Genomic DNA, 12,887 nt, shown 5'->3' with positions numbered 1-12,887 from the left:
CTCAATTGCCTGCTGAAGAACAAGTCATCAAGCAGTGATGAGTTAGTGGTGGTCTTAAGAGGACAGAACTGAGTGTGCAACATGGGCAGCAGCACTGCACAACCTAAGCTACTTGGCTGCCCTTGGATGTGGAGGAGGACGATGTCCCAGCACCACTGTTGAAGATTTAACTGCCACCCTGGGTAGCTTCTATTCCTGGAATGTGGGGGAGGGAGCACAATCTTTTCTTTCTTCAGGAAATGTTCTTGGGGTGCCCCTGCATAAGGCACATACCTTAAACATATCAGTGGTTGTTTTCTTTATGTGGCAAGGGCAGCATGATTGGTATAAATTGAACTGAGCAGCTCTTATGGGACACCTGACAGTACTGCCATTTATGCCATGCTACAATGAATCTGATTAACAGTGCATTTCTATATACACGTAGTTCAGAGTTGGCCCCATTGCACTCAAAATGATTTATTTTTAAGCGACTATTCATAGGATTGTACTGTTAGCTCTATCGATGGCATGGTTCAGACTCTTGCAAACAGGAATTTAAAATGAGAGCGCCGAGCATCTTTTTTTCAAAAGCAATTTAGTGCCCCCAGAAGCATGGTTATAATTAAGAAGTGTGTAATAGATTTGCACCAATGTTAAAGGAACGATGGTGCTGGAAACCTTAAGGCTCTTCGTATCTTGTACCCACCATGATTTGTCTCATGATTTGTCTTCCTGTCATTTTAAAGGCTTTGAACTGTTGTTGATAGCAGCTGTTTCTGGCATTAATCAGCTCTGCAGTTCTGATGCAGTATTATAGATTGCAATGCTGGAAGAAAATAAAATATACTGAGCTGGTTTAACTTTTATGGAAACTAACCTTATGTGAGTTTCTTTTTTGTTTGCTTGTTTTGCAGGTGTGGAAAATTCTAGTATTTGGTTCTAATAAGGTTTTCCTTTGGAACATAAAGTACAATGAAAATATGGACCTCAGCCAACATAGCACACAAATGTGAACACTCAGGCGTCAGTCCCCTAAGTAAGTGTGTTTGGGGCTGGAACCTAAATGAATAATGCAAAATGAAAAGATGTGTGCTATTACAGTACAAGTTTAAGCTCTATTATAAACAGGCTGGCTTTGAAGATTCTACTAAAGTAGCGAGGAGGGAAACCTCCCCTTCCTAGGAGATGCAAAAGTGGTGACAGAGAAAGCAGGGCTCACATACACTTTCTTCTCGCTTAGCAGAGCATCCAAATAGACCCTAAAGCAAATGCAGCATGACATACACTAGCAGGCCCAATCTGGCCTATAAAAGTCTTGAGATTTTTTGGGTGCGTGGTTCATAGATTTCTGGAAATCAACCATCAAAATCTCAGCTCTATGGTTTGCAATGGAATGCAGCCTACGGATTCAGTGAGTCTGCGATCAAGCCATGGGCTACAACAAGGGTGAATATAACCTTCTTCAGCCTGAGGGCCACATTCACTTCTGTCCAATCTTCTATGCATCATGTGCCAATGGTTGGTGGGGGCAGAGGCAAAAGTGGGAGGAGCAACACATGTAAACATTCACCTTTCTACAGCAGGCTAGCTTCTATGCAAACTCACAAACGCCATCCGAACAAGCAAGAGGCATCACTCAAGGACACATTCCGGCCAGGCAAAAACTCTTCATATGTGAGGCAGGGCCTAAGACTCCCCACCCTTGGATTATGATCTACTTAAATAAGGGAGACTTAATTCAGAAGATAGGGGATAAATTGTATTTATTATACCATTTCCAATATTAACATATGGTTTTCCACAGGGAGAAACCCTTTCAGTGAGAAAAAGCCCATAATTTAAAGACCTTCCTTATACACCTTAACATAAAACATTTATACATATATTTTATGTTGGTTAGATATATATATGTATATAAACTAGAGACTGACAAATTTTATACATTACATTCATATTTATGTATATATACATATATGTACATGTTCATATCTTATAAAGGCATCATCAAAAAATATGAAATGAATTAGGAGTCATTGTATTATTCCTACAATATATCTAAACTGAGCTCATTAGTTCTGACAGGTTTGGAATACAAGATAATCAGAAGTTCATAAAAATACAAGTGCAGCTCACATTTACACGGGTCTATGTAGGCACACATATGATGAACCTGGATAATGAAGGTTCTTTATATAATAATGGACATACTTTTTTTTCAAGCAATAAAACAAGGCTTGGTAACTATATCCAAAACATATCTTTCACTTATTGGGAAATACTATAAAATAATACCGTTGCCTCAATTTCACCCAAGAGAGCATTCTAACCAGATCCTGGGGAAAGCAAATTTCAAAGGGAATCTTCAAGAATGCGCAGCGGGTTTTGCCACCATGCTAGTTGTGGAAATAGGCTTCTTGCATAGTGCACATCTGATCATTCCTGGTGCTCTGCCCAGAGGGACAGGGCAACAGAAAAGACTGTATGGTAGAAGCCTAATGTTTTAAAATTCCTAGTGCCTTTGGAGAGTGACTTCTTCCTTTAAAAAGTACAAAGCATGGCATTTTCTTCAATAACAATCTTACTTGTATTCTTGGATACTTTTGTGGGGAGGAACAGCTATTTGCCTAATCCATGCTTTGTAGCCTAACCATTCAGGGTCATTTTGCACATGCCTATACTGTATATGTCACATGGGACACTCTTTGCCAATGCCTCTGTATGGGCCTTGCAAGAAGCAGAATGACAGAGACCTGTGACTTATTATAGGTCTCCTAATTTCAGAATAAACTTCTGAATTTCAGAATAAAGCCCCCCAAATTCTTCATTATTATGGACCTCAAGGTTGGGTATCCATTTTTTTCTGTGAAATGTCCCCTGGTCTAAAAAGTAATAATATCATTATGCATTATATTAAAAGTTGTCCAACAACCTATTATGCAAGTATGCATGAATCATCTTTACCCCCAGAATTCAGTAGGAGAAACAGGAGAGAACACAATTAGATTTAGAACAGAAATTGACTCACATTTCCTACTATAACATAATATTAAACAACCTACCCTTCTCTTCCATGTACAAAATGCGTATGTTGCATCAGCAGACAGTTAATACATAGTAAAAGAGCAACCACCAGCGTACTGAAGCTACCTTCTAGAACAAACTGCAATATTTCACAATAGCAGATTGGAGGAAAGCAGATGGATTAGTATAAACTTTACAACAAAATGCCAAATCACGGCTATAAAAATATCCATTCTCTGAGCTCATGATGCTTGCTATCAATTGGAATTTTTTCCCTCCCAGAAACAGTTTGAGTTACAGCATCATAAAGATCGTGGTGATTAGTCACTAAAGATGTAGATGAGAAGCATATGTGTGAAGCACTATATCCCTTATGGCATGTGAAAAAGTTTGTGTTAGATAAAAGAATGGGAGACCAAAGACATTGAGATACACAGACCCACAGAAGACCTACTACAATATCAAAAGGGGAGTGACCAAAGAGCAGCACGGTGGGAGGGGGGCGGAGGAGCTTGGTGAAAATGTTATTGTTTGGCACAGTTCGGATGAACAAACAGAAGAGACACAAATGTAGCAACAGCAGTCACATCTAATTACAAACAGGCTGTATTAGTGGCAGGACACAGTGTTCCACTCTGTTCTTTGTCCTCTTGCATTTCGCCTGGCTCAGTTAGCATCATGCGTTACATCCTTGAAGGCATGCGAGAAAAGTTTGAAAAGGAAACAGTTGAGCTTGTGGTAATAATGTGTGATAAGATATATTCTCACATGGGTGCAACAAATTAAAACGGTATTTGAGGAAGCACATACTTTATGTATCTTGGGAGTGACACTAACCCATATTTAACCATGGGAGTTACTCTCAAGTGCACTTGATAGTTTAAATTCCTCTAAAATAAGAAAATACCTCCTCACGGACGTCTCCAATTGCCTTGTGGAATCTGGAACATTCCACAATATTGATGTTTGAGAAAATTCCCATTTTAAAACAGGACTCTGCTGCTGTCATATGCCAGCAGTAGGGCAGCAATAGGCCCAATTCAGGCAGGTTCTCTGAGAGGGACATTTTATTCCTGCCACCCCCTTATTTTGCCTTGGATGGCATGAGCACTAGGGATGGAGCACTGGCTGTGCAGCTTCTTCAAGCCCCATCCCAGCAAGCCAGGGGTTAGGACTGCGCACTAAAGCAATTAGTTAGTTACTTCTGCTAGCAGTTCACAATCTGTTAGAATATAAATCTATTGCTCTATAGTAAAGCCTGCTCATTAGGATGCCATAATTACTATGCACTTCACCACTTTAAAGCAATTTATTTGGAGTGAAGAGTTTTCAACTTTAGAGCTTCAGCAAATAGTGGCTTTCAATTTTACGTAAGGCTAAATTGCAAATATGTTTTGGTAAAATCAATCCGTTTCTGAAAACAAATACAGTGGTGCCTCGCAAGACGAAAAGAATCCGTTCCGTGAGTCTCTTCGTCTAGCGGTTTTTTCGTCTTGCGAAGCAAGCCCATTAGCGGATTAGCACTATTAGCGGTTTAGCGGCTATTAAAGCCTTAAGGGATTAGCGGATTAGCTGCTAAAAGGCTATTAGCATCTTAGTGCCTTAGAAAAAGGGGGTGGGGAGCGGAAAAAAACCCCAGGAATCGCAAGACATTTTCGTCTTGCGAAGCAAGCCCATAGCAAATTCGTCCTGCGAAGCACCTCCAAAACGGAAAACCCTTTCGTCTAGCGGGTTTTCCGTCTTGCGAGGCATTCGTCTTGCGGGGCACCACTGTACTAAGGGGATGTTGTGTGCATATTACAGGTGACTGACAGCAATATAATTTTAAATGAAGAGAAGCAAGGTGAGAAATTTCTGCTACTCCTAGGCACAGACATTGCATAATACCAGTTGCAGCAAAGTAGGACATAGAAAGTGTGTGAGGTTAAAATTTAAAGACTTAGCACTCTCTCGTTGACTTTTTGAAGCAGAAAGCCTGATTTCTAACAAATCCATAAACACCAGGGACAAATTAATATATTGTCAAGAAATATATTAATGGGTTTAAAAAAGAAGGTTAATTTCTTCGAGGGAACATTGAATTTTGCAAGAAAAACAATGTCTGTCATGAGTCTGACTGTTCATACATATTCTGTGCATCTTCTTTTTAAAAGCACTTTTTGATTAGTCATACCTCTGTCTCTGTGCACTTTCTGGACAAAAACCAAACTTGCATTGGTTCTTTTTTACCCTTCATGGAAACGGGACCTCTGTGTTCCAGATGGAATTGTGGGTCTGAATTTTCAGGAGCCATTAGACACCTGCAAATAAAAAGAGATATAACTAAATGATTAATTGCAAAATACACTTTCATGAAGTGCTTTCAGGCCAAGACTTGCAATACACTAAAGATGTCAGAATACGTTTTAAAGAGACTATAACACCCAGAGTATCTGAAGGTGATTGTCTTTATCCATATGGAATAATTCTTCGCAACTGTAACCCCCTGATCTTTGCAGCTGGAGGGTTTTAGGATTTGGAAGAGTTGACCTTCTTATGATCTCTGATGACAGGGAAGAGCTCCATCACTACGGAGGGCCTCATTGTACCCAGTCAGACAGGAAGCCTCCAGCAGCATTTTTCCTGCTTGTGGTAGCCTTTGGGAAGGCCCAAATTGCCAGTAATTTTGTATCTGCCTGATCCAAAGTCTTATGGATCTCCCAAAGGTCACAATCTATGTACCTCTCAATCATGGCAGCCTAGAGTTGGTACTCCAAAAAAGAAAAATCTCCCAGCCTGTCAGATATACTCTCTCCACTCTGTCTGACTGTTCCCCAGCCAGGGGTTATAATTGCTCTGTGATGCAGGTAAGTATTGGCAGTGTGCCCCCCCCTAAAAAACCAGCTGATATAAGGTGGTTATGAAAAATGAAAAAGTAAGCCCATTGTTCTAAGAAAGCTGTTTTATGGATATTGCTATAAGCCATCTGTACACTCAATTTCTCACCTGTAAGTATATTCAGAGACATTGATTCTTCCTTTCTCTCCAGTGGTTTCTGTTCTGCTTGTTAGATTAACAGTGTTTCCAAAAAGACAGTAACGGGGCATCCTTTGGCCAATTACACCTGTGACTACTTCTCCTGTGTGGATGCCTATTGTTATCTTTTAAAATGAACAAAAATATAGATGAACAGAAACAATAATAAAAAGATGTTACCAAGTTGTTTGAAGTGAAATGCATACAGCATTGCAATTTTGCATTTGCACAATAAACAATTACATAAGTAGTGGGTAGACGGCTTAGCATTTGTGGGGAGATAAATGTAACCATTGCACAACTACTTCTAAATTGTTTTCCTGGTAATTTTAATATTTCTGTAAACAACTTAGAAGCTTCACTACAACAAAGGGATATATACAACTTTGTTAAAAAAAATAAAACAAGCGAAGCCACTACCTGAGTGCTTGTTAAGCAAAAGAGCTTCCAAAAGACAGAGTTATCCTACAAGAGGATGGAACAATGTTGCTGTATTATCTCAACCCACATTCTCCTAATGTCCCCTTCATCTGTCCCAAGCACCAGTCTTGAGGGAAGGAACAACCTAACAACCTCAACATGATCCAGACCACCAAACTCAATGCACACTATCTTACTTACTTATCAAACCTTTATTAGGCATTATACAAATAAAACCATAAAAGAGAAAATAAGATATAAAAGCCTTGAAATATATATAAAAAGGCAGCAGTTGGCTACATACATATATATATATATGCATATAGAGTCAGTGGTTTTCCTTGTTAACCTGCTCCTTGGAGAACTGCTACCAAAAACTCGGCTACCCCCGCCGTTACCCTTTGGTCAACGTCGGATAGGCAGAATCCCACACATTCACCTTGCTGGGGTTCCAGACCACCCAAAAGAGGGGACAGCACGCGTTGACGGAGCGTACGGTACAATGGGCAATGAAAGAGAATATGCTCTACGGTGTCCGGGACATTCATAGAACATCTGCAGAATCTCTTGTTTCTGGGAATGTTTTGATATCTTCCCCTGACAAATGCTGAGGGAAAAACATTCAAACGGGCCAGCATAAAAGCCCTACGTTGGGCTGGGATTATTAATTTAGTGACGTAATTGGCTCTGCCAGCTAAGATATTTAAACCATAGAATATGGGAGAGCAAATTTTGTTTACAGCTGCCATAATATTTTGCCTCTCGACATCCTTTAGTCTAGTTAGGATATTATGGAAAATGTATTGCTCATTAGAATTGTACAGGGGCTCCAGCTCGATGCCTAAAGATTCAATCTTTTTTTCGAGGTACTGATACCATCTTGATTTGTAGGAGTCTTTGAGCAAATCTGCGAGCAGACTTGATGGAGGGCAGCGAAAATGGCAGCGTAACCAGTACTTTATTGAGGTGGACCAGGCCCAGTATTCCATTGTGTGTATGCCTATTTCTGCACACATTGTTTCATATTTAATCGCAGCTGGGAGTCCTAGAATACGTCTCAAAAAGCTGGAGTGAATCTTTTTTAAATCACTATTATATGCTTGGACCCATAGCGGGATTCCATAGAATATCTGGGATTGCACTTTTGCTTGGAATATCTGATTGGCCGCAGGAATAAATTGATTGCCTTTCTGATAATAAAAACGGGCAACTGCTGATGAGGTGCACTTTGCCTGTTTTATGGCATTTGTGCGATGATTTGCCCACCCTAAATTGCTCTGGAATAAGATTCCCAGATACCTATAGATTTTCACTTGTTGGATTTCTTGCCCTCTTATTTTCCATTTCTCTAATTTCCAACCATTCGAGAAGACCAAAATTTTTGTCTTCTCGTAATTTATAGAGAGTTTGTTACATTCGCAGTAAAGGATCAGAGAAGATATAAGACGTTTCAGACCCAAGCTCGTTAATGATAGTAGAACAGCATCGTCTGCGTATAATAACAGAGGAACTGGTTTCTGATTAAGTTTAGGGGCATGTGATTCTATTTTTTGAAGGTGATCTGGCAAGTCTGATAAAAATAAATTAAATAGAGAGGGGGCAAGAATACACCCTTGTTTTACCCCTTTCGAGTTTGGGATGTCTGATGAAAGGTGACCTTTGGTGTTAAGTTTGACTTGACAGATATTGGAAGAGTATAAATTTTGTATTAGAATCAATAAGCGCTGGTCAATTTTTAATTCTGCGAGTTTCCTCCACAGCTTTGGGCGGTCAATTGAGTCGAATGCACCACGAAAATCTACAAAAGCAGCATATATCTTAGATTGCCTTTGAGATCTGTATTTTTCAACCAAATGCATAAGTATAAGGCAGTGGTCTAATGTAGAGCAACCTTTGGAGAAACCTATTTGTTCTTTCCCTGGTAAATTTAGATTTTTCATCCAGGTGAGGAGTTTAGATAAAAGGTGCTTAGCGTAGATTTTCCCTATCACTGATAATAGGCTTATCGGTCTATAATTCCCTGGTTCTTTTGGGTCGCCATTTTTAAAGATTGGGATAATTATTGATCTTAACCATATCTCAGGTATGATCCCATATTTATCTATGAGAGTAAACAAGTGAGCTAAGGGTTCTGCCCACCAATCTATATAGGTCTTAAATAATTCTATTGGTAGACCGTCTGGCCCAGGAGATTTCCCCGATTTGAAATTTTTAACTATCTCTCTAATTTCCTCTTCTTCTACCCTTGGCCACTCCTGGAGTTTATTGATTTTATTTTTAGTGGTTTCATTTCCTTTAAGTTCACTGTGTAGATTGTTAAATACAGATGTAAAATATTGGGACCATTTGGATTCTGCAATTGGTGGTAGAGTTAGTTGATTTTCGGCTTTCAATCCTCCGTACACTAGGTTCCAGAGCGCTTTGTTGTTTTTACTCTGAATTGAGTCGAGTAATTGTAGCCATTTTTGGGTTGCATATTTCTGTTTCTTTTCGGCCAGAATGTAATGATATTTTCTTTTTTCATCAAGATAAGAGGGCTCTAGTTTAGTGCGATTATTTTTAAATGTTTGGCGCAGTTTTCTTTTTAGCTGGAAACATTCATCATCAAACCAAGGGCTAGCGCTATATTTAAGTACCCAAGCTTTAGGTGGAGTACCGAGTTCTACGAACATTTGGAAGATTTCATTTTAAATTTTCGGAATATCGCTGTAGGAATTAGCGGTCTTTAAGTTGGATAATACTTGCTTTCTCAGGTTGGCTGTGAGTTTTTGCCCCACTGCTGCGCTCATTTCCTGGGACCATTTTAATTGGGTCATTTGTTTGTATTGAGAGGGTTCTATGATATTGTGCTTGGTTATTTTGGTTTCATCCTTTAAGTTAATAGACAACAATAATGGCTGATGGTCGCTTTCAGTACGCGTTCCAATTTTGAGGTCTATGATCGAATTTATAATATTATAAGGGACAAGAATATAGTCGGTGACACTGCATCCTCGGGGGGAGAAGTATGTAAACTCCCCGCTTCTATCGCCTTTTGTTGTACCGTTCACAATCTGCAAATTAAAGTTGTTACATAATTCTAGTAGGCGTAAGCCTTCGTTGTTTACAACCCTATCTCTGGAGAATCGTCCTATTTTCAGGGCATGTGCGATATCATTATCAGTGTTCCAGTTTAGTTTGCTACATAGTTGTTCATTGTTGGTTCCCACTCTGGCATTAAAGTCACCTGCTATTATCAATGAGGCATTTGGGTATTTGTCGGTCAAATTTTCTATATAAAAGGTTAGTTGTGACCAATTATCACTGTTGCTGTTGTTTTTGGATGGGGGGATATAGACATTTACAAGTAGCAAAGTATCGTCTTTTTGGGTTAAAAGTAGAGCTTGTGCAAGTGGTAAGCATTTTTCTAGCTGCTTGATTTCAAACCCTAAGTTATCTTTGATCATACAACAGAACCCTGCTTTCGGCCGGCCCTTCATGTTTGTTTTCAATGCGGGTTTCGTATAGGAGGAGAATCCATTGATTTTAATATCTCTAGTTGACCATGTTTCTTGTAGAAGTATTAATTCAAAATCTTTAAAGAAGTTCATTAGGTCTGGGTCTCCATCTTTGTTTCCCCACCCTGCAATATTCCAGGACAGCAAACGTAGGATCCGTTTTTGAGTTGGTGGCTGGTTGATGGCATTTAGTCATTCTAGTTCTGTTATTGAGTCCAGCGAGGGATTTTGTCTTGTGCCAATACAGCCATTTGTCGTTGCTTTCGGTGGGGGACATAATGGTGAATCTTTTAGATTCTTTTTTGGAGTGCGGGAAATTAAAATTTCCTCCCTTTCTTGATTTTCTTCCTTAGCTGTTCCTTGTTCCTGAGAAATTTCTGTGGCTGGTGGACTATTATGGACAGTGGGACTGTTTTCAGTCTCTACTTCCATTTCTTTAGTCTCATTTGATGTTGAGCTCAGTGTGTCAGGTCTGTTAGAGGTCATCTTTTGTTCGGCAATATTAGAATCCTTTGTAGTACTTAAATAAGGGGTACCTATTTCGTTTGGAGCTAGTATTTGATATCTCAGCCAGGAATTTGTAGTCTCATTGCTGGAGTTTTTCCTTGTCATTTCATATTTTAAAGGAGGCTGGATTTGAAGCTCTGCATCTATGCATCTGAAAGTTCCATTAGTAGCTCTCTTTTTGACTATGCATTTTGGGGAGAGGGCTGGTAAGTGTGGAGTTTGATTGTGTATTGTTTCTACTGCATTTTGTTGACCTTGTTGGTGAATTTCGGTCAATCTGGCCTGTAGTTTCGTCAGTTTACTGAGTATGTTTATTTGTTCTTTATCTGGCAGGTTGGTAAAATTACTCAGCAGATCTTCTTCTTCTGGGACTGTCCAGTCTGTTGTGTCAAGGGCGAGGCTGTTATTTGATGCTACAATCGCATGGTTTGGGAGCTTGGATTTTTCTTGCGTGATTTCCCGGGTAGCTGGCTGCGGTTTCTCCCATCTACTGGGTTCTTCCACGGGAGTAGGGCAGATATCGGCTTCTGGTGGAATGGCCTTGTTCATCTTGTTCTGTCTTTTGGATGCAATCAATGGTCTGAGTGATATATCTTCAAAGTGTCGACGTGGAATAATTCCTTTCTGGGCTAAATGAGCCTTTTCCCTTAAGATTTTGGTTGGAATTCTATGACTACCAAATCTTAGTAGTACTTTTTTGGAATATCCATCGTTAGTGAGCCTCTTGACTGCTTTTAAGTCAGTCCTTCCCCCCTCAAGGCCTAGGAGCAGATTTAGATGATGTCTGGCCCAAAAGGATGACTCCCAGTAAGGTAGGGGCCCTCTGTATGGAAAGATGTGGAGAACAATCTCACATGGCCTCAGTATCAGGTTGACTGAGTGAGGGGGGCTTCCTCTGATTTTTGGCTGGTTTAGAGGTATAAATTTGTGTTTATTCTGTTTATCTCCAGGGCTTATTAAGGATGGCAAAAGGGGAATGAGTTGCCTCCTTTCATCTGGGTTATCCAGTTTCTTGAAGATGTTTTGTAATTGTTCAAAGATTTTTTGAATTGTTTGAGCAGTCAGTAGGCAGCATTCCTCCAGCAGCTCCACCTTTCTATCAATTAGTACTTGTGCCTCGGTTATGGGAGTAGTAGCCTTATCCTCGTTTATTCCTAGGGATATCTCTTCAACTGTCTTTCCATGTAAAGAGTTGAGGAAGGTTTTGGGAGGAGATATGTGCTGTTTTTGAGGTAGCAGATAATTATCTAGATTACTCTGTTTGAAACCGGAGGGCTCTGCGTCAGTTTCTGTATCAAGACACCTGAGTCTTTTGGCTCTTCTCATTGCAGATTCTTCTTAAATCAATGAGATCAGGTTTCTAAATAGAGTGATGAAGTGTTAAAGTTCTCAGGTCGCAATCTCATTCAGTTTTCATTCAGTCCTAGGTGGGCTGCTGCGAGGAGTTTAAAACTGGGTCCAATTAGAGCACTCCTTTGCAGTACCCCCCCCCCTTCTTCTCAGTTTGTTAAAACAACTGAGATGTTTGGGGGTCCACGAAATTAAAGGTGGTGGGAGAAATTTGTGGTTTTATGAGTTTGTAGTTTTTAGGGTTAAAAGCCCATTAAAAGTCCTTTAAAATCCTTGGAAAATCCTTAAAAGTCCTTAAAAAATCCTTGGAATAAGTTTGTCACGCGGAGTCAATGAGAAACTGGGTGGGAGTGCCTTAAAGCCCGGGAGGGAATGTCTGAGAGCCTTCGTTAAAACTTCATTAAGTCCCGGCACCGAGGAGGATAAGATAAGATGTTCAAAAGCACAACAAAGTAGTGAAAGGAAATAAAATCCAAAAGAAGGAGAGGAGCCAGCAACAAAGGCATTTAGTTAAAAGATTTCTTTGAGCTCCGATAAGAGCGTCTTACCTCGGCGCCATCTTTTTCCTGCAATGTCCCAAGCACCAGTCTTGAGGGAAGGAACAACCTAACAACCTCAACATGATCCAGACCACCAAACTCAATGCACACTATCAAGGGGAAGGGGAAGCACTGATGAGAATGGTGGGAAGAAATATGGAGTAATTCTCACATGGAAGTATATTTAGTTTGGTGGTATTCCTCAACCATTCCCTGTTGCATTCTGCATCAGTGCCCAATACTGGTCTTGTACGATCTTGCCCCATGGTTTCTAGGCTACACATACTTGAAAGTTGGACCAGTAGCATGTTGTCAATTACTAACCTGTACAGACTCTCCATCAACTTGAACCTGTCCGGCGATTTCCATCATATCCAATGCTAAGTGGCAGATAGAACGTGCATGGTGAATGCATGGCTCTGGCAAGCCACTTACTGTCATATACTTGTCTCCAACTGTCTCAACCTAATAAAATGTGAAGTTGGAAGTTATTCCATTTTCTTGGTTACATGGAAACAGTGTTATTACAAACACTAGCCATACCTTTGAAACAGAA

The 12,887-nt window shown here is 40.0% G+C and overlaps 1 protein-coding gene across 1 annotated transcript in view; it reads right to left on the bottom strand.

Annotated features, from left to right (window-relative positions):
- Positions 1 to 1,728: 1,728 nt before the first annotated feature.
- The window catches only part of GUCY1B1 (guanylate cyclase 1 soluble subunit beta 1), a 48,407-nt gene continuing 37,248 nt past the window's right edge, over positions 1,729 to 12,887 (bottom strand). Inside the window, exons 11-14 of the mRNA XM_083457339.1 lie at positions 12,656 to 12,796; positions 5,989 to 6,143; positions 5,177 to 5,303; positions 1,729 to 3,693 (exon numbers count right to left, since the gene is read on the bottom strand). Of these exons, the coding sequence (XP_083313465.1) occupies positions 3,670 to 3,693; positions 5,177 to 5,303; positions 5,989 to 6,143; positions 12,656 to 12,796 (447 nt within the window). The 3' untranslated portion in view covers positions 1,729 to 3,669. The remainder of the gene's footprint in view (positions 3,694 to 5,176; positions 5,304 to 5,988; positions 6,144 to 12,655; positions 12,797 to 12,887) is intronic.

The sequence above is a fragment of the Podarcis tiliguerta genome, assembly GCF_965153285.1.
Source record: "Podarcis tiliguerta genome assembly, chromosome: 9".
Classification (NCBI taxonomy): Eukaryota; Metazoa; Chordata; class Lepidosauria; order Squamata; family Lacertidae; genus Podarcis; species Podarcis tiliguerta.
Note: the sequence above shows the minus strand (reverse complement) of the source record. Positions and strands in the feature narration are given on the sequence as shown.